General features: G+C 39.0%; 4 protein-coding genes across 6 annotated transcripts in view; all 4 read right to left on the reverse strand.

The window, feature by feature from the left end:
* cyth1a (cytohesin 1a) overlaps window positions 1–27,328 on the reverse strand; it is a 282,462-nt gene that overhangs the window by 61,753 nt on the left and 193,381 nt on the right. The window lies entirely within an intron of this gene.
* timp2b (TIMP metallopeptidase inhibitor 2b) lies at window positions 732–7,468 on the reverse strand. 2 transcript variants are annotated; one of them, XM_087808581.1, is made up of 6 exons: window positions 7,384–7,468; window positions 7,169–7,300; window positions 3,679–3,779; window positions 2,079–2,181; window positions 1,881–2,005; window positions 732–1,692 (listed from the first exon to the last, which is right to left on the reverse strand). In XM_087808581.1, the coding sequence occupies exons 1-6, from the start codon at window positions 7,466–7,468 to the stop codon at window positions 1,495–1,497; spliced, it is 744 nt and encodes a 247-aa protein (XP_087664707.1). In that variant the 3' UTR covers window positions 732–1,494. The 2 variants fall into 2 exon arrangements, with proteins under 2 accessions (XP_087664707.1, XP_087664706.1); XM_087808580.1 differs by having other exon boundaries at window positions 7,169–7,427.
* Window positions 12,841–17,465, reverse strand: LOC148065139 (galectin-3-binding protein A-like). The gene is made up of 6 exons (XM_087808572.1): window positions 17,441–17,465; window positions 15,618–15,705; window positions 15,346–15,549; window positions 15,121–15,249; window positions 14,227–14,515; window positions 12,841–14,059 (listed from the first exon to the last, which is right to left on the reverse strand). Exons 2-6 carry the CDS (start codon window positions 15,697–15,699, stop codon window positions 13,042–13,044), a joined length of 1,722 nt encoding a protein of 573 aa, XP_087664698.1. The 5' UTR covers window positions 15,700–15,705; window positions 17,441–17,465; the 3' UTR covers window positions 12,841–13,041.
* Window positions 18,998–26,469, reverse strand: cant1a (calcium activated nucleotidase 1a). Of its 2 annotated transcripts, none has more exons than XM_087809167.1 (4): window positions 26,320–26,469; window positions 21,515–22,180; window positions 19,744–19,947; window positions 18,998–19,682 (listed from the first exon to the last, which is right to left on the reverse strand). In XM_087809167.1, exons 2-4 carry the CDS (start codon window positions 22,155–22,157, stop codon window positions 19,312–19,314), a joined length of 1,218 nt encoding a protein of 405 aa, XP_087665293.1. In that variant the 5' UTR covers window positions 22,158–22,180; window positions 26,320–26,469; the 3' UTR covers window positions 18,998–19,311. The 2 variants fall into 2 exon arrangements, with proteins under 2 accessions (XP_087665293.1, XP_087665292.1); XM_087809166.1 differs by lacking the exon at window positions 26,320–26,469 and adding an exon at window positions 24,965–25,091.

A 27,328-nucleotide genomic window follows, 5' to 3' on the forward strand; every position in this document is an offset into this window, starting at 1 on the left:
TTTCAAAATAACTATGACTTACATACTTACAAATAAATCATCAAGTATCTATTAAAATTATATTATACTACGTAATTGAAAAAAACGTTATTTCTTATATTAAATAAAATGGGATTTATGCTGATTCCAAACTTTTGTACACAACACCAGACCTGTGCGAAGCCCGACCTGGGGTCACATGTGACCATTTGACTGGATTTATATGGCCCTCTGAGGTCAAACATCATGTAGTAACAAACCGTTTTAATTTGTAATTTGTTTTCTTTTTTGTATATTTAATAATTTACAATATTTAAGTGATTATTTGCCACAGGTTGAAAGTTAAAAAAAAAGTAACAATAAATAATCATTTTTGGAATATTTAGCTTGATTTTATAACTTGTATTTATCCTTTTTGCTCCTTTATTTTCACTTGCTCACAACATCTGAGAAAATGTTATTACTACAACTACACTGTAACGCTCACACATTTACAGTATGTTATTACAAAGACACTGTTGTTTTTAAATGACAGCTCACTTAAACCCTTTGCAAGAGTTCCAACATGATTTTAATTTGATTTATTTTGCTCTTCTTGGTACCAAGTTAATGGCAGGTTAGCTCCTCTTTACTACCTACACTAGCTAGCTTGGTAGCACAAAACCTTAAATCTTAATTTAATCAAATTTACAACGCTTCAATTAAATTTAAAAAAAATGGTTAATAGTCACAAAAACAATTCAGCATTTTGGTTATTCAACCTTTAATGGACACACTTGTCATGTTTCATGTCAAACATTTGTTGTTTTCTTTACACAAGATTAAAAAAGTAGAAAAATGAAGGCATGTTTAAACACCATATGACTCTTAAATAACGCGTTTAATGATAGTATTACAAAGAGCTGTTATATATATAAATCAAAAAAACAAAACACAGAGGAGTCAATCCTCCTTATTAAGCACAAACGAGCGAGCTGGAACAATTAAAAAAGTGCATTCTTGTCTAATTCAGATCTATTTACCCTCATCGTGCACACGTTGGCTCTGGAGCTGTTCAATTTCTTAAATCATGTGTCGGACATACAAAAATACACGTTGGAAAGTTATAAGACAGTCAAGCTAAACAAAGAAAAAAAATGGAGATGAATCTTCCCGATAGCTCTGCTACCACCAAGGATTCCGACCGAGTCCCCAAAACTTTCCGCCGCATCAGTTTCATGCACTCCACTTATTTGGCAGAAAAAGAAAAAGCGCAGAAAACAACACCAGCATGAACTGTTACTTGTAAGACTCCCTTTTTATTTCTGCTGAGGCAGAAGTGGTTTATGAGGAAGTGCTTTGGAAAGTGCTGAGTCTCATGATTTTTTTTTCCTTTTTCCAAAACCACATCAGCAACGCACAAGAGCACACTTTCCTTACAGAAAAAAACAAAACAACTCGACTTATGGATTTATTTGCTAAGTTGAAGTGATTTAACGCGAAGCACCCCCAGAGAACCACCAGATTGTGTTACATTTATGGGTCTTCGATGTCCAGGAAATCTTTCTTGGGTAGCGCTGCCCCTCGGTACCAGGCGCAGGAGTCGTCGCTTCTCTTGATGCAAGCGTAGTGTCTGGCCTGCTTTCCATCCACCAGCTTCTCGGTCAGCCAGTCCGTCCACAAGCACTCTGCCGGGCTGCTGATCGCGCACGGGAGGGTGGCACAGCGGGTGATCTGGAAAAATAATCACCAATTCTGATTTTAATAAAGGTCTTAACCCTTTTTACGGGTACTACCTCCCTTCTATAAATACATATGCAGTGGCAGATTGCTCTGCTTGACCCAGAGACAATGCAAGGGATAGCTCGAACACGTTTGTTTTCAGGCCACCACACAAGGGGGTTTAGGAAGTGGCCGTTTACCTTGCAGTCGCAGCCCATCTCGTAGCGCTGAGGAAGGCTCTTCTTCATGGTCAGACTCAGTTTCTCCCACGGCTCGAAGTAGTCGCACAGGATCACGTGCAACTTGCCGTTGGCCTCCAGCTTTCCTGCAGTCACAGAATTAAGGAAAAGTTAAAAAAAAAAAGTTAAAAACCGATCCATCAATAGTAAATATAGTACCTGTGATGAGGTACTCTTTGCCGGAATCCAGAGAGATTCCACAGAGCGCAGAGATGGGCGGAGTGTAGATGGCATCGTAAACCTGGTCGGGACCTTTGAACATCTGGAAAAAGAAGAAGGAGATTTCATAAGAGGTCAAGGTCAAAATCAGATCAAAGCCCTTTTAATCCCTCAAACGTTTTGCCCAAAATAATACAGATTTGGTGACAAAAAAAAACATCCTCACAGGTAATTTTCGCAAAAGGATCTTAACCTCAAGTCATGGATATTTAAACTACAAAGTTAAACCTTAACCTTATATTGTTTTTTTAAAAAGGTAGAAATTGATATATTTAACTAAACTTTTAAAAATTAATTTCTAACACACCAGTAGACAAACTCCATTAATACCCAACAAGGTTGGCAACCAAGGCCCTTTTGGTAATCGTCCATACTACAGAACCTTCCCCGGGTCGTTTTTGCAAAACAATTCGAGTCGTAAACATAAACAAATTAGGATTTGTGGATTTATGTGGAATTTGTCCTGGACTTGGCAGGGCGATATTTTGCCAGAGGCAAATTGGGACAATATGGAACTTCGGTTCTTTGGAGGCACCGACGGAAATGCAAACTTCTTCTTTCAGTTTCAGTAGCCAGATCAAAACTTGATAATTTGTGGATTTCTTTATTTATTCGTTATTAAACAGTTATAAAACAGGAGATTTACCGAAGCTGAAAATCAAAACTCTAGACTGGTGGAAAGTAACTTTCTTTTCCTTAGATTTGATCTCATGAAATTGGCATTATAAAAAAATAATGATTCAGGAAAAGTTGAAAAGTGAAGGCACCAGAATCAGTACCGGTATCGAAAACTTTCCATTCAATCATTACCAGTCCCTCACAGAGGTCTTTAACTGCATCAGTTAACCAAAGAGCTTAGTTTGTCTTCTTGCAAAAGTAACTAAAAATCAGATTTTTCTACCTAACTTGCAGAAAATGTTAATAATGGGAAAAACTGGTTGAATTACTGTTGTGTTCCAAAATACCATCAGGATCCACCAATCTTTCTGAAGTTCTGGGTCACTACTGTGCCACCTACTGCTCATTGCTCTCAATTAAGTTTCAAATGCCAAATAAAAGTCTTGAATTATTCATGTTATAATATATTCACGTATCGCCCCCATCAGGTCACAGTGAGTACTTCAAAAAATAGACCAAGCGACCTTAATAGCTGTTGCTAAAAGTAGCTCAACAGCAGAGCAGCTAATATTAGGGATGTGCTGCTGAAGCTTTGTGAAACAGTATCATGTTGTTTAGAGGTCAGTAGGTGGCGCCATCAGTTTAAAAATGATGTGATGTTTCATTAGAACAGAAGTTCAAAACAAAGGAAAATAGTGCAGAGACCGCCATCTACTGGACTCTTAAAATAACGACACTGTTTCATGAAGCTTCGTCAGACCATCACTAGCTAATGTGTTGCTCAAAGAAAAGCTGTCCCTGAACCACTGCCGTTTCCCTTTCTGAAGAAGAACCGAAGCTTCTTTTTTTGTCTGTTTATCAGAGAGTTTTTGCCAAATTTCTACGCCAGCAAACAAATATTTTGAAAAAGGACGCTTCCTACCTTCGTCTGCTTGATGTCATATTTGATCCACTTGATGGTGTTTCCATAGATGTCGTTGCCAACGTCCACATCCTGCGCCCCCATCACCTTCGCCCTGATGACTGCGGGGAAAGAAAAAAACAAAAAACATCAGACGGCGTTTTCACGATTCCTCAGACGAAACCGTATATCCGAAGCCTTGCCCACGTTCGGAATGCTACAGTTTTGGACGCCGCCGCGGCTTTTTGGAGTGTGTTTGCAGAGAACACAGATGCGCGAGTGTTTCGTCAGCTGCGCGACGAGGAAGGAATGTGTGCTGCCGGAGGAAGCCAGTCAGCACTCCTGAAAAACTCTGAACTAAAATGCTCCATGTCGCCCCCCCAGGCCTCCACGTCGGCCCCCGTCTGGATAAAAAAAAAAAAAAAGGTGCTGACATGCAAATCAGAGCGTTCACTTTTCCTTTTTTCTTCTAACCTCCTAAACTGTAAACCTCGGATTTGAACGAGGGAAGTAGGAAAATATTATCACATCCATATGGTCTTCCAGTTGAGGGCGAAGTAACAATAGAATAGATAGAAAAAAAAAAGATTTGATCACCTGGATCTTTATTTTGTTTTTTAAGACGCAATCTGGTAGAAGTTAGCGACAGAGCTAATGCCGACCAGATGTTCCTCCTTTGAGGTGGAAGCTACCGACTGCCACAGACCATCACAAGCGTTTCAAAAAAAAAAAAAAGCATGAACCTGTGGGCCACATGTGCCCCAATTCAATGACACTAAAATCTCCTTATAAGGGTGCAGAAAGGAAAGGGGAGTGATTTTTTGGGACAGCTGTGGCGAGAGTTAGGACTGCGATATTGCCACATGGAGAAGTGGGGAAGAAAAAGAAACACATCATCACGGTTGGTATTTCGTCGGCTGCCAGGAAAATGTTCTGCACGTTGCTTTGTGTGCTGCAGAAGTCATCTGGACATGCAGATTCACAGACGAAAACAACCTTGGATTCTGGATTAATCCGGAGAGAAAAGTGCTGATTGCGACTTCCACGTGGACAGACTTTCTTTGGGTAGCAGGGGTTTGTTTTTACCAAACCTTTGTCGGTCTTATCTACATCCATGACTATAACTAAAGTTTAAACAGGAAGATAAACTCTACAATTTACCAAAAAACTATTAGCGTTTAGCAATTAGCAACAATATGTCATCAGCATATCATGGTATTTTGTGGCCATGTTTATTTCCGGGAAAGCCGAGGAACTCTTCGACATTCAGCTTCGTTCTATCCATCCCAAATAATGGGAAGCAATGTGATTATAAAGCTAATGTACGGACAATCACAATCTCCTGATGTTGATTGAAAAACAACAAGTCTCACGTGTCCAAACAAGTAGTAGTCCCTTCTAAAACTGAGTCAAAACAACAGAGACGCAATTTTTCATTTAGTCTGACAATAAACACACGCAATGATGTGGTTAGGGATTGAAGAAACAAATCCTTGTCACGTAATTACAGGACGGAGCGTCGGGTTCAAGACGCCCGATGACTGAAGCAGGCAATTAAAAAACCCGCAAAACATGAATCCTGTCCTCAAATGGAGATAGAACATCATCCATAAAACTTTGTTTTTTTAATGATAAGATGCAGCAACAGTTCATTTTTAAAAATTATTATGTTAAAGCTTATCCCAGCTACTTAGGGTGAGAGGCTAAGGGTGACCTATTGAAGTGGTCACGGCATTACAGAGCACATATAAACTACTCAACTACAGCCAATTTTTAAGAGTCATCCATTAGCTTTGGTGCCTTAAGCTGAACTCAAACCCTCAACCTTCTTTCTATAAAAAGACATCCCTGATCTTTATATCATAGTGCTGCACTAGAACCATCAAATAAGCCATATTTCTTTCACAATTTCTTCTAAAAAAAAATTAAAGAATGCCAAAGAAAAAGGAAATGATGGTGGAAATGTTGCTATTGTATTGGAAAAATGGTCATTAGCTCACGTTGGAGGAAAAAACAGCTTGAATTCTCTGAAAAAGAATTTAAAAAATGGCATAAAATGGTCTTAAGAGAGGCCTAGTGCTGGATAGATTGGACCTTAGAATGATGTGGTGAATTTCAATGGGGAGATTGAAGATAAAACTGTTGTTGTGCATTATGGGGTTAGAGGAGAATCCACAGTAAACAGACAAACAAACTTTCGCTGCAGTCGGATAATGTGGTCACTTGGAACTTTCCTACAGAAGGAACTTTGAATAAGTCCGCTTGTACAGTCACACTGCACACTGCCAATTCGCTAGCATGAAAAAAAAACACCCAACTCTGGGTAAACTTTGATTTTTTTTAAAGACAAGCTGGTTACTGTTGGTCTCGGCTTGTTTAATGTTGCAACAGGGAGAGTTTTGTTGCAGGTCAATTACAGAGATAAACTATCCATGTGAACCTTCAGGGGAAAGATGGCTCGTCAGCACAACGAACAGATGAAGAACGGCGGGAAAATGATGACAAAAAGTGTGGAAGATGAAGGATACAATTTTTTAATTTTATTTTACAACTGGTAAAATAAGTTAATTCCAAATGTCTCTTGAGGATAATAGTGAAGCTAACATCTAATACTTTTGGTTGGAAAAATATTGACATCAATGTCACAGTTTAAATAAAAATTATGGATTATTATTAAATGGATGGACGAACGGACTTCAAATTTACAGTTGAAATCATAGCATTCATATTTAATTTCAGTGTGTTTTTTTTTAATTGTATTAATCTTATAAAATTAATATTGATTAACGTCATAAATGCAGGAAAGTTCATTCATTTACTTACCGGTACTTATCCAGAAAAACATCACAAAAAACTTTTTGAATCATATTCGATTTGTATTCTAGGAAATATTTGCAATTAAAGAAAACAACAAACTGAAAAGCTAGTAAGCAACTAACCTTACAATAATCATTTAAATTAAGCTAAAGTGAAGGTTTAAAACTGAAAAAAGCTAGTAAGCAACTAACCTTACAATAATCATTTAAATTAAGCTAAAGTGAAGGTTTAAAACTGAAAAAAAGCTAGTAAGCAACTAACCATACAATAATCATTTAAATTAAGGGAATATTTACTATTTCTCATAAATTAAGACAGTTTTTAATACACTAAATGATCACACATTTAATAAATCATTTAGACAAATATAGGTGCTATAATTACAAAAATAAAATCTGTATTTTACATTCCTTATTCCCTCTTAATTGGTGCTCACGAAAAGAGATAAGAGTTTGTTTGTTTAGTAAAGGAGAACTGGACAAGCTGGACGTATGGCTCTGTGTGTTATAAAAGAGAACGCCCCCTTATGACGTGTTGGAAAATACTTTTTTTTTTTTTAAGTTACAAATGCATCATTATAACATTTGCTTGATAAAAAATATATATTGTTTTTAGTTGCATTTGTGTCTTAAGTTAAAATGTGGATTTAAAGTTTGTTTTTCTTTTTTTCCAGAGGAAGAATTGAGAGACTTACCGACGTCCGAGTGGCAGAAGGCGTGTTGAGGATGGACCGGGGCGCAGAGACAGGCTTGAGCCAAGTCTTCCACCCTCCAGAGGAACAACAGAACCAAAGTCACCAAACAACTTCTGAGCGTCATGTTTGGAGGCTGCTCGGAGATTATTCTCAAGAACTTTAAAAAAAAAACGACGCGCCTCAAATCCAACCAAAAAAAAGTCACCGGAGTGAACCAGAAAGATTCTTCAGTTTGTCAGAGATGTGTCTCCTTTTCTGCGCCTCCTCCAGATCTGCTTTCCTCTTCAGCTGAAGCTGCATTTAAACCACCGCTGGTGACTCCTCCCACTGCCAGTGAACGCATCACCGCCTCAGGTTCCCATCATGGTCTGACGCAAAAAGAACATCAACAATAAAAGTAGTGTTTCCCCAGAATAATTATGAAAGAAAAATTCCATCACTCAACCAGAGGTGAGGAGTTCAACTTTCTTTTTTGTTTTATTCAACTTTAAAAACGTATTTGTTAAATATTTACAAAAATATTAAGAACTTACATTAAAAACAACAGAATGTTTTCCATGTTCTAGCAATTGCGTCCATTAAATTTAATAAACCACCACGCAACATATAATAGAAAGGAAACTGTAAGGATTACGTTGTTTTTTTTAATTTTAATGTAAAGTTAACAATTATAGCTGTGGCCCTTCTGTAGTGAAATACAACAGCATCGCTTTGTATTTTTTTAAATATGAGAAAACTTCACCATACAATGTATTTATTTATTTATGTACACACAGATGTACAAAAGTGAATAAAACAAACAATGATATACAAAAGAGAAATCTAAAAACAACAAGACAGCAAATAATATACAAAACTACAATAGAAGAGTCTTAAATTAAGAATATGAAAATAAAAAAGAATATTTTTTAAAAAGTCGTGTGCTAAGATAAAAACAAAATTGTGTTTTTAATGTTTTTAACAAACCTCACATTTCTAATCGTAAACTGAAACCCGAGTTTACTGGTCTGTTCACATGGTGCTCTGTGTAAAAAAAAATGGAGTCACATTAAAAAAGAACAATATTAATAAGGATGTATGTTGTTTTTTCTAGTAATTTGGCTTGATAGCATTTTTAGCAATTAGCAGACCCAACAATAATCTCAATTTTTCTTTTTACTTTGATATGTGTGCTACGTAAGTAACAAGTGTATTTGGAATCCTGCTGTGATTCCCCATGAAGCAACTGTGTGTGAATGTCAAACATCGTCCTAACAAGGATTAGACGAAACGTAAACGTCATCATGGCTTCACGAAAACACTTGCGCCTCTGTGAAAGACATTTGATGGTAAATTCCGAAGCGGTTTATCACCCTGTTACTCATGCGCTAAAAAGAGAAAAAGAGTGGTGGGTTTTCAGGGTTGGGGGTGGGAGGGTGGTCTTTCCTGTATCAGCGTTGTCTCAAGAGTCTTTTTTTTTGGATCCAGTATTGGAGGGATCAGAGGAAGGACAGCCTGATAAAAATGCAAAAATAAAGACAGGATGAGATCAGATGACCTCATATTTTGGTCCTGTGTATCTCTCCTCCGCACTCTTTTTGGGAAACATTTCCGTTCTTTTCCACAGTTACAAAAATGTTTTTCCACTTACTAATAAAAGCGGGATGGAAAAGAGCCGAGGAGGAAAAATCTTGACATCTCGTAATGACTAACATCCCATGAATCTTTTTTTCTTTTTAAAGGTAATTGAAACGACTATTCCCATCGTTCCTAAAGACAACCGTTAAGATAAGGGAGAGTTCCAGAAAGTTGGAAGGCGTGACTCGCGGTGACAGAAGCAGTAAAAGGCGTCAGTGAAGAAGAAAAGGAGTGAATACAGAAGTGATATACACATAATGAAATGACAACCATTATTGAATCAGGTTTCCCGCACGGTTCTCATGACATCACAAAAAAAGGTGTTGAATTCTGCTACTGTGTGTCTATCAACATTTGGCTTTAATTTGTGGAAGGGGCGTATTTGTCGAAGAAAATGCGATGTAAGCAGCCCCCCGTGTACTTTACCCACTACAAACACAAGCGAGCGGACAGGAATGGCTTCAACCTCCAAACTCGAGCTAAATTATAGACTTGCAAAGCCAAGAATACTTTTTGAAAAGGAAGTGCCCAGTAAGGCTGAAAAAAAGAAGTCCCATTATGGCAACTGGTGGGTGCTGCGGCAGTGACCCACATCCTCTTTAACCTTCTCTATCAGGGCCTGACCCCGGGGCGTACAATAGCCCCCCGCTCCCCCCTTTTCGGTTTTTCCAATTACCACGGTTTAGTCCGCAAATTTTCCCGAAATTACAGTGTCCGGGGTGTGAGTACGTCACCGACCGTTGGTCTGATGTCCACAGAGCGTTTCCTCAGAAATTTACACGTAGGTGTCGCAACGATCTGACCTTCTCAACTTTGCATTCTTTCCGGCGTGTTTGAGATGGAAAGACCATGACGTGAGCCCGATGTTTCCGCCAGCAGAGAAGCACGTCCATCCTCCCTTTGACCTACATTTTCAGCGTTCATCCCGGGGGTTCTTTGCATCGAGGCCAAAAAAAAGGGACCACGTAGAGTACTGGAGCGCCCCGCTACTGCATATGTATTTCTGGGATCCAGGGAGGTCCTTCACCTTGACCCAGAGGCAACACAAGGGATAACACATTTGTCTTCTGCCTTTTCGGGTCACTTTGACCCCGAGATAACACAAGGGTTTAGGGGGTCTTCTTTAAGATTGGTGTCACGGGTATATCCAACTTGGAAGAAGGTTTGGCCCTGGTCACCCTGATGAGTTTTTGTCCGGTAGAAGTAGAAGTCTTGGAAGCCAACACCCCTCATTTTTTCACTGTGTCTTGTAGAAATTAATGTTACAGATTGTTGTAATTTCTTTTTGTTTATATATTTATTCTGTCCAGTTCATTTAAAAAAAAAATCATATTTATACCTCATTTAACTATTCATTTATCCATTTATTTGCTGGTTGTTTACGTCCCCCATTTCTTAGAAGAAGTAGTTCATAGAACTAAGTTTCTGGCCGCTAAGACAGGAAACTTGCTCCAGCACAATTTTATCCACAGGACCCGGTTCAAAAAGTTTTTTAAAAGTCTCAACAAAGAACTTTAGCGGATTAAGACCATCTTTGACTTTGTGTGGACAAGGCTTATATCAGCCCCCCCAAGCCCCCCAGAAAAAAAACACTAACCCTTTTGGGGCCAATGTTGTCTGGGCCTCTTCGCTTCAAACTGTTTTCCCACGATATGGTCGGGATGGAAGGTTTACGTGACATAAATCATTGCTACGAATGGAAAAGAACGATCTCATCATTACCTAGAAGACATTCACGATGACTATTGTCATTAAAAGTGGTAAACCAAAACCCCTAAAAACACATCATGGGTCATGACTTAAAGGTTATAGAGACGACCAGATATTACTCAGACAATCAACGTGATGAAATCCAAGAGCTTTTCCTTCTGGTGAATAACAAGCCTCAGGTTGGACTCTCTGTTTTTAACTAAATGACTCACATCCGCCCCTTTTTTTTTTTTACTAATCAAACCGACAATCAAAATATCGTAAACATGTCGCTGGCAAACAATCCTAAACTTGTTGAGACGTGTACTGTAAATAGCAGACGTGTAGATTAACTTGTCTGGTATGGAAGGGAAAATGTTCAGAAGGATTCCGTGATTCACGAAAGAGGAAACCGACATCACGCAGAAAGTCACAATCTATTTACTCTTCCAATTATTTAGAAAGTATGTACAGTATATTTAAAAATACTGGCCGGGGCATTTTCGGCGGTTCGGTGGTCAGTGGGTTTACCACAGCAAGAAAGTCCCCGGTTACATCTTAGGCTTGAGGTAACACTGCATGTTCTTGCAATGCCAGGTTCCCCCACCCCGCCCCCCGATATATTTTTTTTGATGGACCTAAAAATGTAAGCTTAGCTTTGATAGCTTCCATTTGTACAATATGTCCAGGGTGTTCCCAAAGACTTTTACAGCCATGTTACACTCGATGTCCACGCAGAACCGCATACCAAAGTTCCCCTATTAGCTGGCTCTGTGGCTTCAAGGTTATAGTTTTGTTTTTCCAGATTTTCAGGTCAAGTCAGGACTCTGAATGGGGGTTCACACGAACATGTAAAGCCAATGGAGATGAGCGGTAAAAAAAATGGATGGGCTTTCAATTTTGGATCGTTAGACAGTGTTTTAAGCAGCGGACATCGGCGCTATCCGACCCTCAAGTTAAAAATTTTTACCAGTAGCAAATGGGAACCCGGATTACACAGTGGCGTATCCGCAGAGGGAATATTCGACATTGAGGATAAACTCTTCGCCCGGTATCACACGGTTTTATGTCTCCAAATGTGGGTTCCTTTGGGACAAAAGGAGGAAGGGTCTTGTCAAGACTCAACGGGAAAGAATTTATTAGCGAAAGATAAAAATTACACAAATGCAAGAGGTGGCGTCAACATTCTGGTTCAGTGTGTACCTTAAAAGTCCAAGACCGTTAGAACCATTTGTACATGATCATACTTTGACATTACGAGGGCCGTATAAATACAGTCACATACCTTTGCCCAGGTCTGCGATAGACGGTACAGAAGTTTCATAAAAGAACAAAGTGCAAATGAAAATAAAAAAGTGCAAAGAGATAACAAAGTATAAGGAGCATAAGTCAAATCAGAAAAATACCTAAAACACAAGTTTAAGGTTTACTGACAAAACCAATAAAAAGGAGCCCAAGGTGCGACTATTTCTCTATGCAGTACCAACGTTTACCACACTGGGGGAACACACTTCTTAAACATTTGTATTGGTTTCCCCTTCTTTTTGGGGGCATGAGTACAAATACCTTCACAGGCGATTGCAACGTCTTCTTTGTGGGTACAATCGTTCTCCCCCCATGGCTTCTGGCTACACGATATCAGATTGTGTTCCGATCCATCACATTTGACTTCATCCAGCTCCAAATGTGGGTTCCTTTGGGACAAATGGAGGAAGGGTCTTGTCAAGACTCAACGGGAAAGTATGTATTAGCCAATGATAAAAATTACACAAATGCAAGAGGTGGCGTCAACATTCTGGTTCAGTGTTTACCCCTCTTAAAAGTCCAAGACCGTTGTATGTGGATTTAAGCGTGAAGAAATCAATCACTGCCGCTACAATATAATCGGAAACGACTCGACAGCTTCTTCTTCTACTACTTTTTAACGGTGATTGCAACCAGCCGTTGGAACACTATCGCCGACACTTTTCGTCAATTGGAACAAGTTATTAAGTTTGGTTTCATTTTGTTATTATTATTTTTGTTGTGTTGTTTTGTGGTAAAAAATAGTATTTTCTCTTGACAATTTACGCCGGTATTACTTCGAAGACGCGGCGTCAGTGACGTAGCTTCAGTGTAGTGTCATCTACGTGACCAAGATGGCGACCGTTAAGGGTGGAAAGTGTCCGTCGATCCACACTCAATTTTCTGGCCATTTTAGCGAACCAATTGAGTGCTCATTGCACACTACATTTTGGCACACTGCTCGACGGGAAGCACTCAATAATCAAGTGTAAGTGCAGAAGTGCACGATTTTGGGACACACCCAAAATATGAAATAAATATTGCACGTCTTGCTTACAATACAAAAGACACAGAAACAAATATAACTTGCTCGCAGGTTTATTGTTTTATTTAACAACCACCTTACAGAAAATGAACGACAATTAAACTCATAGAAATGAAAATGATTTTAAATGATCAGAATTCGTAACATTAGTTTGTATTGAATTTACCACAAGCGAAAGGAGGATTGCAATTTAAGAGAAGCTGGATTATAATCATTCTTAAGCGGCGTTGTTGCCACGTCAGGCGTACTCTGGTCGCACGACATAGAGGTAGGTGAACTGCTGCTGAGGGCACGGGTAGGTTAAGCTGCTGTTTTTGGCCATATAAGACACACTGTTTTTGAAAGCCTTAATTTTGGAGAGGAACTTGGATTTGCAATACACCAGAAGCCTGTTTTGGTAGACGTATTTCAGATTATAAATTTGAGGAGTGAGCACAAACACCGGGGCGGACTGACAACGCATGTTGATTTCCGAACACTGGTAGGTCTGGGTGAAATAATATACGTTCCACCTAAGCTGGTCGTTCCTAGAGACCACAGGGCTGTGGAACGGCGTGAAGAATCTGTCTAAGGGTTGATTGTTGTATCTGACGTTTCCACGATAATGATTTTGAGAGGAAGGCAATTGAGTCACTTCTTTACTCCACGGGGAATCGGTGTAGATCCTGAAATGGTAGTCGACGTCGCTTTTGTTGAAGTTTGGGTTGGTCTCAAGACTAAGGATGGGCAGGACATTAAAATGCAACGCTTTTAAGATTTTGCTACGATAGAGATCTCGGTGTGTCTTGTAAACCGTGCTGTTGAAGTCCAGATTGTAGAGCGTCTCGGCCGGGATCATCGGGAAGCGAACGAGGCCCAAAAGCTCGGCCTCGTCCTCCGGAGTGGAGTTTCGGGCCAGGATCCAATTCTCCACCGCCTGTAGGAGCAGGTACTCGTTCCTGAGCACCAGGTCCGTGCGCGACAGTAGCGCCTTCATGAGGCCGAAAGAAGCGCCGGGCCAAGCTGAGGAATTCATCAAACGTTCCAAGTTCCAGGCCAGGAACTGAATGCAGGTCTCCTGAAGAACCAAGTCGTTGGTCTCCGTCGCGTAGGTATACAGGGCCAGCTGGCTTTGGAAGGACGGATCTTCAGTCAGGAGCCAGGTGAAAAGACGACCGCTGTCTTTCATCAGCGGTTTCACTTGAAATACAGAACCAAACCAATGGTAGCACTGCGCCGACGAGTACTGGACCTCTAGCTTGCCGGTGTAGAGATACCTAAAAAAAACACATGAGACATTATAACGACACAGTGATAACGAAGCAGCAAAATTGATTTTTTTAATATATTTGTTTCCGGCTCCACCACCTGTTGGATCAGTGTAATTGCCACCGTGTGAACAAAAAACGAAATAAAAGTAAGTAAAGTCCTAAGTTCCAGTTACCTGATGAACAATTTGAAGTAGGGTTTGCATGGACTACTGACGTTGACCGTGATTTCCGTCACCCCTTCCTCCAACTGGAAGGCCGGGTACATCCCCAGGATGGACTTGTGGGCGCAGATGCTTTCCGAGGCCATCTCGAAGGAACCGTCCTCGCGCCTGCTCCCGGGAGGACTTTGCACGTGGATGGTGAGGTCGCACAGGACCCCCTTGTCGAAGAGCTCGCCGAGCTCGCTGGATAAAAGGATGCTGTGGTCCAGCACTTGCTCCGACTCATTGTTTGACCCGCTTACTGCAAAACCAAAAAATAAAAAGGACATTGGTCATTAGGCCGTGACTTTTATTAAGATAAATAAGCTGCAATTTTATTCTTGTATATATGAGTTTTTTTCAAAACATTTCTTCAACTAACTTATAAAAAAAAGTTTTGAGGGATTAATATATACTCGAAAAATTACACACAAAAAATAAACAAGTGTTATGTTGAAAAATAAATGAATAATAAATACAAAATACATTTGTTAATGCGTTAGAACCATTTATACATGATCATACTTTGACATTACAAGGGCCGCATAAATACAGTCAAAGGGTTTGAGTTTGCCCAGGTCTGCGATAGAAGGTACAGAAGTTCCATAAAAAAACAAAGTGCAAATGAGAATAAAAAGCTGCAAAGAGATAACAAAGTGCATATATAAGGAGCTTAAGTCAATGAGAAAAAGACCTAAAACACAAGTTTAAGGTTTACTGACAAAACCAATCAAAAGGAGCCCAAGGTGCGACTATTTCTCTATGCAGTACCAACGTTTACCACACTGGGGGGACACCCTTCTAAAACACTTGTATTGGTTTCCCCTTCTTTTTGAGGGCGTGAGTACAAGAAATCGATGCAAATACCTTCACAGACGATTGCAACGTCTTCTTTGTGGGTACAATCGTTATCCCCCCATGGCTTCTGGCCACACGATATCAGATTGTGTTCCGATCCATCACATTTGACTTCATCCAGCCAAATAGGTCCAGTTGCTACGTTAAAAAAAAAAAGGAAAAAAAAGGGGGTAAAATATTTGTCAAGCTTTGGCACCATCTGGTGGTGAAAACTAGTACATCCCAATGTTTCACCTTTTTCAAAATCGTTTCGCTCGAGCACCGATTTGGCCCCTGGGAACTTGAGCTGGCGACACACGACCCTCGTGTCGGACATGTCCCACCCGTCGTCACACACCGTCCCCCACTCTCCCTCGTGGTAGATCTCCACCCGGCCCTCGGAGGGTCTGGCAGAGCCCACGAGTCTGACGTCACCCTCCCTCACCTCCAGAGGATTGTCTGCCACAGAAGAAGAAGAAGTTAAAGTCGAATATTATGAAACAAAAATTTGTTTTTTTTTTGCTTACCAAGCATAGGGAACAGATGTCCGGAGACATGGAGAGGAAGCAGCAGAAGCCACAGAGAGGGAACTATTTGTTGAGACATCATTTTTGTCTGGAAGATGAACAACAACAAGGAAGATAAACACGTTTAGGTAAAAACAAGGAATTAAACCCTTAAATCGAAAAAAAAAGGTCTAAACTTAATAGTGATTGTAAATCTACTTTAAGACTATTAAAATAAAGTTTTAAATTTTAATTATTTATTCTGTTTATATTATATTGCACTATTTTTAACTTATTAATATTTATATTTATACTTTTTATATATACATCACTCTGCTGTGTTTTTTAACGGTTGCCAAGCAACGACATTTCGTTGCCAGTTTCACTGCTGTGTTTTCTGTGCAATGACAATAAAAAAAAAGTCTAAAGTCATAATTCATATGATGCGTTCATGGTTCTATTTCTTTTAGTTGTTTTTACAAACGTTTTGTCAAAAATCTTTTATTTACATAATGTTTTATTAAGATAAAATAAAAGAGTCACAAATTAAACGCAGTACAATTCATTTATTGACAAATAGAAATCCAACTATCCTGTTTTTTTTGTTGTTGTTGCTGTAGTTGTTGAAGAAGACACAGTTTTGTGAATTTAGCGTAGAAATATACATTATAACACAAGAAACTTTGATGCTTAAATCCGCATCATGAGCTAGATTTATTAAATTCCAGCTTACGAGCAAGTGTTCTGTTTTAATTGCATTATATTTTAAATAAATATATAGATACCTCTATTTACGAGCATTATTGTCTCTGTATTGTTATGGTAAATTGAGCTAAATAGCTAATGGTTAGTGCGAAAGAAGTAAATGCTTTAAAACAGAATCGATTCATACGTTTTATACTTTATTCATTTTTTACTCGATTACAATGGGCAGCAATTTAAAAAAAACTGTTGCAATCTAGTTTTTGATTCAAATGACTGAATTGCCTTTTTTATGGAATATTTACTTACTTTCCCTAACTTTCAGTAAAGTTTTTGAGAATGAAAATTTAAAGTCTGGTCACGATTTTAATCATAAAAAAAAGAGGATATGTAAAATAAAACATTTGAAAAAAACTTAATGTGTAACCATCTACACATGTTTTGCTCATGTCCCTTTCTGACCATCTTTTGGGAAAACATCTTTAGGACGTTGTCAGAGGTCACCGAGCGAATACTTTAATTGCTTTATGTGGTATTTCCGATCTACCTCTACGCAAACTCCAAAAAAGATGAAGTAGCCCTTTTCTTTTTGTTATCTTAAATGCTTGTTTAGATTGACAATGTCATTATCTACAGGATGTGGGGTGGGGTGTCTGTGCGGACCAGGCATGTTTTGTTTTGTTTGTGTTTTTCTTTATTTTTTAGTTTTTATTTTGTGTTTTAGTTCTGTTTTTATCTTTTATGTTAATATATACAATTATTTATCTTTACATCTTTTCATATTTTTTATGAATATACTGTATATGTTGAGTGTTTGGATATATATACAGTATATACTTTTATTTTTACAGCTGTAAAAATATTATTTCCCTTCTTCTGATTAACATTTTCTTCTTTCATATTTTTTTTTCTCTGTGCATCATACCATTTACACTGTTGAGCTGTACTGGTCGTTTTATGTGAAAAATCAAAACAAATATCTTAAAAAAAAAAAATGAATGTGTGTTTTTAAGATAAAATAATGTTTTTTGCATTAAATATGAACATTTTAAGACAGAAAATATTCACAACTGTAACCAGACTTTTGCAAATCAATCGCCCGCCTTTATGATAAAATAAATAATAAAGAAAAGATACATTACCTCTGAGAGTTGCAGCCCGTTGGGATTTCCCTTTATTTTCTCCTGTTATATACTGTTGCTCGGGGTCGGGGTGGGGGGGGCAAAGGTTCACTTCTCCTATCCTACAGTTTCATTTCACTTCCCCGTGAGTTTCGTTTGCATTGAAATTGACCGAGACGCTTCGTCGACAACAAAATAAAGAAGAAGAAGAAAACCACACTGGTTATCAGCAGTGTTCACTTCAAGAATCCTGCTGCTTTACTCACTTTAATTTTTCTCTCAGTTTCTTGTTGTAGCAAGAAAGCTTCTTTTTTTTTTCTAGGAAATTTTCCATACTCATGTGTGGCCGGAGATCTGACCGATGCTGTGTCTCCAATCGCATACTAGCGTTCTTAAAGTTAGTATTTTTAGTGCGTAAGTGCGTCTCAATTCCTAGTATGCGAAATTTAGTGCGCCATGCACACTAAATTGACGTACTAAAATGCCCACAAAACTGAGTATGGTTCGATGGACACTAACTACCCTAGACGGCCGCCATCTTAGTGACGCTGTAAATGGAAGTTACGTCATATATATATTCATATATATTCATATACTTACAGGTGTATTTTCCGCAGCAGTAGAAGGATGACACGTCTTCGCTGCTGATACCAGCTTAAATATCTCGCTAATATTTAGATTCTCATATTTTTCTTTATTTCTTTTTCCAAACTTGCAAAACGTGCTGCCAGCAGGTGTCGATAGCGTTCAAACAGCTGGTTGAAACATCGTTAAATAGAAGTAGAAGAAGAAGCTGTCGAGTCATTTCCTGTTAGTGCGTAGCAGCAGAGTTTGATTTGGGACGTACTATCTGTGGAGAATTTGCGTACTAGTTAGTAGGTATACTATCATGATGCATACTAACTTCTAGTGCACTAAGAGTAGTATGCGATTTGAGACACAGCACTGGAGATCTTACCGACGTTTTGTCTCAAATCACATACTAGCGTACTCAAAGTTAGTATTTTTAGTGCGTAAGTGCGTCTCAATTCCTAGTATGCGAAATTTAGTGCGCCATGCACACTAAATTGGCGTACTAAAATGCCCACAAAACTGAGTATGGTTCTATGGACACTAACCACCCTAAACAGCCGCCTTCTTAGTGACGTTTTAAACTGAAGTTACGTCATATATAAATGCATATACTGTATATTCATATACTTACAGGTGTATTATTTTCAGCAGCAGTAGGAGGATGAGACGTCTTCGGTTCCGATACCGGGTATCTCGCGAATATTTAGATTCTCATATTTTGTCTTTATTTCTTTTTCCAAACTTGCAAAACGTGCTGCCAGCAGGTGGCGATAGCGTTCAAACAGCTGGTTGAAACATAAATAGTAGTAGAAGAAGAAGCTGTCGCGTCATTTCCTGTTAGTGCGTAGCGGCAGAGTTTTATTTGAGACGTTCTATCTGTGGAGAATTTGCGTACTAGTTAGTATGCACACTATCCTGATGCATACTAACTTCTAGTGCACAAAGAGAAGGATGCGATTTGAGACACATGCCGAGTGTTTTTCCAGAGAGAAGAGTCGTTAAAAGTACAAATAGAGTTTCTTTTACTCACAGATTCTTAAAACATGTTTTACGGTACTTTTCAAGTTTCACCGAAAAGACGCTCTTGAAAACACTGACGTGATCGTCGTCGACGGAGGAGAGCTTTGGGTATGTGCGTGGAAAGAGTTTCGTACAAGAAGGAAAAAAAATAAAAATAAATCACAGTTTTGCAAAAAATTGTTTTTTTTCTTACATTCATTACGACTATGAGTCCGTGGACGGCCATGTTTCTATGGCAACGCTTGTTTTTAAAAAAAAAAGAAGTCTGTTTGGACCGATCGTGGCTGCAGTTCCCGAAGCTATATGAACTCCAGACCCTCGTACTTCACGTCGCCGATCTTGGTCTCGGGGAGAACGATCCGGCCGTCCAGCGTGAAGGCCATGATGTAGGTGGCGATCCGTCCCGCGTCCTCCTCCGACTTGAGCGCCAGCACGATCTGGTCGTCCGTGTTGGGCACGAACTTGAACGAGGAGAACCCGTGGGTGGGGTTCAGCGAGCCCACCCGGCTCGCCTTGATGTCCTTGAAGTCCGAGGAGCAGGTGAGGGCGAGGTTGGTGCCTCGCCGCTCGTCCGCCGTCTCCTCGTAGCGCTCCGTGCTCGCCCGCCGCGGCAGGAAGAACCAGCGCTGCAGGGTGTCGCTCCACGCCGCCGACTCGTGGATCAGGTACCCTGCAGGAGGATCACGGTCTCAGTGGTCGGTGGGGAACCGACGTGCATGCTGGGTACTCACCTGGAGGTTTGATTCCCGCGGCGTCCTTCAGCGCCTGGTAATTTGGAACCCAGTTTTTGTGTTGCACGTCCCCTCGATAACCGACGACCTTCACCCACTCCGGGTTGTTGTTGACGAAGACCCCTTCGGTGGTGGTCCACTCCTTACCCAGACCCCCGACGTACAGGTGCTCGTCCTTCACGGCCAACCACTCAGCCTTGAAACCTGTGCGGTGAGATGAAAATAATTATAAAAAATATATATCGTCAAGTCTGGATATAGACCTAACTTTGATTGTACAATTTTGAAAGTCATTTAGGAAACAACGTTAAAGAAAACCAGAAAATACATTAACCCTGGTGTAATCTTCAGGGTCAATGTGTTTGTGGTATCCCTTGTGTTATCTCTGGGTCAAGGTGACCCAAAGGCCTGGAAGAAAATTTGTTTGTGGTATCCCTTGTGCTGTCTCTGGGTCAAGGTGACCCAAAGGCCTGGAAGAAAATTGGTTTGTGGTATCCCTTGTGTTGTCTCTGGGTCAAGGTGACTCAAAGGCCTGAAAGCAAACCAGTTTGTGGTATCCCTTGTGTTGTCTCTGGGTCAAGGTGACCCAAAAGCCTGAAAGCAAACTTGTTTGTTGTATCCCTTGTGTTGTCTCAGGGTCAAGGTGAACATACGCAGTGGCTAAAGTCTCTCATCTTGACAATGAAGCAAGAAAAGGGATACCTCAAGCATTTGTTTTCGGGCCTTTGGATCATATTGACCCTAAGATAACACAAGTGTAAAGAAATCCCTGATCCAAATATTAGAAGCTAAGGGGACAAATATTTTTAAACATTAAAAAAAAAAGAAGCAAAAAAGTTGTTTTCTTATTTCAAGATAATAATAATAATAATACTAATTATTATTTATTTTATATGAAAAACATTCAGGTTTATTATAACTATTATAAAGTAAATATTATAAATTAATATTTAATAAAATACTGGGATTTTTATTCTATCAAGCTTCGATAAAAAACTAAAAACTAAAAACATTTAAATAAAAAATAATATAAACATATTTTTCACCCTGGATTGTTGATTTATAAATTCATAATTCTTGTTCAATTTAATTATTAGGTTATTCAGTAGGAAACCAAAATTGTTGGAGAAAGATTTGTTTTTGGTATATTATATTTACAACAATAATTACATATGTATCATCGAAAATATTGTTAAAATGTTTTAGATTTGTATAATTATTTGTTTAAAACATATATATGTTTTAAAGATTTATGGTTTAATGATGTAAACGTTTTTTTTTTTTTCCATTTCACGTTCCCTCACGTAGATCACATACAAACTCAAATTTTTACTTTGAATTAATTTCTATTATTCATTACTTGTCTCTAAATATGACACTAGGGTTTTTGTTTTGTTCGTTTTTTTCTCCACTTTTGACATTTTTGCGAGGATCATTTACCCCTAAAAAATAGAAATTAATGTATTTTTTCAGGGGGGAAACAAGTGCTTTGATAACAGATTTATATATTTTTTAAATACAATATGACAGTATTTTTTAGCATATTTAGCTTGATTTTATTAGTGGCTTCTATACTTTAGGCTCCTTTATTATTGTTTGACGGCCCCTAACAACAGCCACTGTATAAAATGTGGCCCCTGAGGAGGTTTAATTGCTCAACTCTGGAACAACTCTTAACATTTTGTATTATAATCATGGTTATTTATCATCTAAAAAATAAATATTTTTAAACATATTAAGCAACAAGAGCCACAGGAGGATCAAGGACTACCTTTGGATACGCTGCCGTCTCCGTCGGTCAGGATGACCCAGGGAACGGCCTTGTCTCCGTCGATGTGGTACACGACCCCGGTCCTGTCGTCCACCGTGTACAGCTTCCCGTTGAACACGACCAGCTCCGACAGCTCCATGCCTCGGCCCTTCTCCGCCAGGTGGCTCTCCAGCACCACCTTGTCCGGGTCCCACTCCACCGCCACCTTGTCCCCGCTCTGGGACACCATCACGTGGCCTCGCTTCATGTAGCTGAACCACGTCAGCTTCTTGCCGCTCGCCGAGTTCGTGTCCAGGTCGGCGATGACGCCGATGCGGTAGCGCGTCCCTCGCGGCGTGCGCTCCGGCGGGCTGAGCGGGTAGGTGTCGTTGTAGCGCCGCCCCTCAGGCCGGAGGTCGTCATCGTCGTCGTGGACGGACTTCGGCCTCTGCCAGACGTAGGACCGCGAGCCCGTGCTCAGGTGCATGAAGAGCAGCACCAGCGCCGTCGCCACGCCGACCGCCACGATGGGTTTCCACTTGAGGCGGAATCGAGGGTCGCTCGTGTTGGCCATGGACGCCAACATGGGGAGGCCTCCGACAGAGATGCGCAGGTTTTTCATAGACTCATTCTCCGGATGTTTGGGGTCTGGGGGTGCAGGCATGGAGGACGAGGTCCTGGAGGTACCTAGAAAAATAGACTCTTTTTTAGAGAAGCTTCTCGGTGTCAGTTAAACATGGGAAAAAAATAAAATAAAATCGACGTCCGACATGACATCGAGCAGGAAGGTTTATGCGGAAATCTGACCGGTTCGAGTCGGTTCGGGGAGGAGCATATTTGTGCGTGTATGTGTGTGTGTGCAAGCAGGTAAATCAGGTAATACAACAGGTGTTCACGTCATACCTGTTAGAGATCACATTACACCAGTGACAAAGTTATTTCACCTTCTTAAACACTCGCCAGAGGTGTAAGAAGACATTGATACACCTATATGTACCTTCACGATACTGTATCGATATATTCAAAAAGCACTGCATTGATTTTTTTTTTTAGGGCTCAGATTTTTTTTTATCATGGTTTATATTTTGGTAAAATGTGTGTAAGTTCGAATAAAGTGATTCATTATTTACAGTTAACATGCGAATATTCACGGCGTTTGTTAATCATTGTGTTGCAAATAAAGTTTGTGCCTCTAGAGGGTGGCAGTTATTACGTCTTCTGCAACTTAAGGAACAATTCAATCTGGGCGATGACTGAGGACGAGAGGATACAGTCGACTCCAGCAGCTTTAAAAGCTGATGTTTGGACATGTTTCAAAACAAATGAAAGCAGTTACGACTTCGTCAAGAGTCATGTGGTCTGTAAATTCTGCAACACCAGAGTCAAGTACTCGACAATACTACAAATATATACTTGTTACTACAGTATCACGATACATCGTATCGTTGCCCCTGTATTGTGATACGGGGCAATGTTTCGCCAGATTCTTTCCAATACACAGCTCTTCTGCTCACCTTTCATTTTGGTTTATTATGCATGTTCGGCTTATACTCCTCTAAAAAATAAATATTTAATTTAAAAAAATAGGAGAAAGTTCACCGACATTATCAAAGACCACCATTACCTCTGCCAAGGAGATTCTGTGGTTGTCTGCGTTTGGCGCCTGTCAATTTTTAATTCCAAATTGTCATCCCATTTGGAATTTCGTAGGAAAAGTAATGTAAGAAAGTTAACGGGGCAGGAATGATTATCTTATTTCAAATCATTCCACTTGAGTTTCCATCTGGAAGGAACCACAACTTTTTTCTTTCTGTGGTTCGCCTAGTAGTGCGTGATGTTTGAGCATTTTCTGTCATGCTACTGCCACCTCCTGTTCAAAAGATGGAAAAAATAGTAATAATGATAATGAAAACAAAGAATAAATCAATAATATATAGAAAAAAACAAAGAAAGTCAACAATCCTCCATCAAATAATCAATTATTTCACTGCGAAGTGATTAAATATTAGTTGTATACGTTACTTTGAAGGTTATTCCCCTTTTAGTCACTATTTATCAGCATTGTCTACCTCTTTATCTGACGCTTGTCTTCCAGTTTTCTCTTTCAACACTGCCTGCTGCTTCTCAGTCATTCTCAAGCAGCTGTATAAATAAATGTGGGACACTTTTAAAATCCCTGCTTTTCAAATTACAGTAAGTACCAAATCATCCTGTTTCTGTGTGTGTTTGTATGACACAACTTGTCTACATTTCTACATATATTGTGACTTGTAAGCATGACTTTAATATTTCTGGCGTCAGCTCTGTTGACCTCTGTACACATCAAGACACACCTCTGCAGCAATTCTGTCACAAAATAAATAAATCATCTCTCAACTGTTGCCTTAAAGATTGATAAGCTTTATTAATAATGGGAAAAGGTCAACAAGGGAAAATATAAAATATTGCTTACAGTTGCTTTTTTTTTGTACTATTGAACCAATGGCTGAACAATGTTGGCTGAAAAATTCAGATTTTTCCATACATGTTTTTACTTCATTTTCTTACATACATATTATATATATATATATATATATATATATATATATAAATATATTTAAAAATTATCCAGCATTAAAGGAGAAAAAAAGCACATCGAAAACAACAATTAAAAGAGTAAAATGAAATGTATAAAAGGGAAAATGAACAATGAATGTACACTTAAAAGATTGATGAGGTTACAGTATTTTCCAATAACACCATAATTGAGATAACATATAACGTTACTTTCCTCTAGGCCAGGCTTGCAATATTACTATGAGATTAACTGATTGAAACAGACATTTATAACTATTTATTTTGAATACAAATATCTTTATTTAACCTTTAAAATGTAAAATTAAAATATCAAAATATATTACACAGATAAGAGTGAATTCTTCTAAAATAAAAATATGTTTTTACACTTTTTAATAAAAGCAAAAAGGAGGAAAATGAAACCGTGAAAAGCACTGTCTTTGTTCCTTTTTGTTTCTGCTGCCAACTTCTGTTCAGTAAGCGTTTTCTTTCTTTATCTTTTAATTTAAAAATGGTATAATAAGAAATCGCAATGTCAATTTGAATTGAAAAATATTGTAAAAGGAGCCGTAAAATGTTGTCGTAAAAACAGCTAAAAATAAAAGTTACGATCCCTTCTGGAGAAGAATTGATAAGCGAACGAGACAACACGTGGAGAAGTCGAGTACAAAGTGGTGTTAAAAATCAAATTAAAGCTGAATTCCTGAGACATCCAAACCTGGCCTAGGCAGCTTAAAAAACGCTCCTGTGTTCCTCTCAGGAGCTGAAAGAGTCTTTCATAAGAAGGCCGGGAGCCAAACAGCAGTCCATTATAGCCACAAAACTACACCCCGACAAGTCAGACCTGGCGTAGAGCAGCACCTGGTCCCGGGACTCTCGAGCATCGTTAAAAGTCGGAGAAATTCAGAAACCTACCCCGGCGTTTCCTCCGGTTTGACGGCTGATCTCGAGTCATATTGGACTTTTTTAAAGGTTCTCCTGGTTCACACAGGTTTGTTTGCCTCAACAACAATGACTAATCAGAGTAGTGCTGGACTTTAACAGGACCAGGCGGCGGGATTATTCAAGTCCAAAGGGGCAGGAGTTAAATCCGTGGCAGAGGTCGACGGTCGTGACTGAGCGGAGACTCTAGAGAAACATTTACCGACCAGACATCAACGACACCGCCGTGTGACGCAAGTCATTCATAAAAATAATGCGGGAGCGACGATATCATCACAGGAACAGCGAGATACCATCAATGGTGTTACAAAATATCTAAAAGTTCTTGTGAAATACAAATACAGATCTGTCCGTTTGAATGGAGTAAACTGATGTTAAGCATTGTGTGACTACTATGCTATGACTGTTCAAATTATTCAACACAAACCGAATATAATTTCTACAGTATCGCAGTATATATGGTATCATTGCCCCGGTATCGGGTCACGTGACGCCAGATCATAGTATAACCCAACTTTATTGGGGTTCAAAAGTCGTCTTGATTCGAGCATAGATTGGGGCGGCTACACAGGTCTCTATGCTTAAAGCACAAATACGTACAATTTTTAAAACGGGTTTTGTCTCCCCCGAGTGTCTGAACAGTGTAATTGCAATGCTGAGGCTCTTATAAAGCGCCGTTGCCATTGTACTCAACGTGCATTTGTTTACAAAACATGGGAAAGCAAACCAATTATTATAGTTATTATGAAAAACTCATTTAAGAGTATGTACAACCGATTTAAGTATTGTAACCTGAGGAGGATCTGCTACAGGTTTTAGCCTCGAATCATGATCTTTTGATCGACAAATCTCGCTTCTGTTTGGAGACAAAAATGCGATTTAAATTGTCTGATCTTGTCATAAGAAAATGCAATGAATGATGTTTTTTTTGTTAAAGAAAATGCTACCCAAATGACTCAAGACAAGTTCTGTGATCGAGTTAAAAAGGTGAATAGAGTTGAGTCTTCAAAGGGCTGGTCTTCAGTTTGCCACATGATCGTGAAGTCTCTGATGTTATCTGATGCCATCATAAATAGTTCTTCAGCAAAGGAGCCTCATAAATAGTTCACAAAGTGCTGCAAGGAACAATCCTTGAACAGATGTTACTCAAGCTATTTAAAAAAAAAAAAAATACAAGAAATCATATTTAATTTGACTTCAAATGTGAAATAAGAAGATCATAAGGAAACACAACAATCTTTCTTTCATCGCAACATCTCCTCCAGGCTCAGGAGTCACCGCGAATTAAACAGTTTTTAAAAGAAAAATCTCTTTAGATATTCACTCACCGTGGGCGTCAAATGTTCCTCTCGTCGTCCGCCGCTGCCGTTCCTGTCCTGGGGAGAGAAGCCATCGTCGCTGCGGAGCTTCTTCTTCCTTCGCCGACGTTTACCGACAAGACGAGACCTACCGTCGCTTCCGGGATCGGGTGACGTCACCGCGACGGTGCCGCCTTCACGGTCCTCGTGGAAATATGACGAGCGGCTTTTCGTTGTAGACGAACAGAGTCGACCGTGTTTTCAAAATCCCGCCTACCATCTGGGAATTGATATATTTAAACCGTGTTTTATGAATTTAACGTAGTAAAAATAATTCGTTATTTTTTAACTCCGTTATTTTGACACATAGTGCTTTACAGAGCTCGCGTGAAGCCCTCATAGTTCATCGCGCTTAAAAAGCGTGTAAAATAAGAAATAAAATAAAATAGAATAGAATCTCTTTTTTCGTCAATTAATACAAACTTTTTTTCAATTAACAATTAATTAACAGTGCCGTAAATTAAAATTCAGTTTGTCATCGATACAACGCTGGCCGCAAACTACAAAATAAATAAAATAGAATAAAAACAAACTTAATAAATATAGAAAAAATAATAAATTAGTAGATATTTAAATAAATAAATAAATAAATATATATATATTTAAAAAAATATGGATAGAAATTAATTGGAACTTAAATATCATTCAATCGCAGTAAAGATGAAAGTGCAGTTAATGCAAAACAAAAATAATTTAATTTTACATTTATTGTTTTTCTTAAACTAAACATTGAAGATTAATACATTCGTTATAATGCGTTATTATATATCAAGTCATTTCTAGAAAGCAGTTTGTAAATAAACGCTGTGATTACAATGCAACCTTGAAATAAACACACTTTCTAGCCTATATTTAATGTTTTACAGCTAAATGTGTAATTTATACAGAATATTTAATGCGTCTGTATTAGAAATATAAATTAAATGGTCATAACTCCGGTGACAACGTGAAGGTTATGATACTGCATGTGGTTCAATAC

This window comes from Callionymus lyra, chromosome 15, assembly GCF_982586985.1.
Source record: "Callionymus lyra chromosome 15, fCalLyr1.hap1.1, whole genome shotgun sequence".
NCBI classification, from domain to species: Eukaryota; Metazoa; Chordata; class Actinopteri; order Syngnathiformes; family Callionymidae; genus Callionymus; species Callionymus lyra.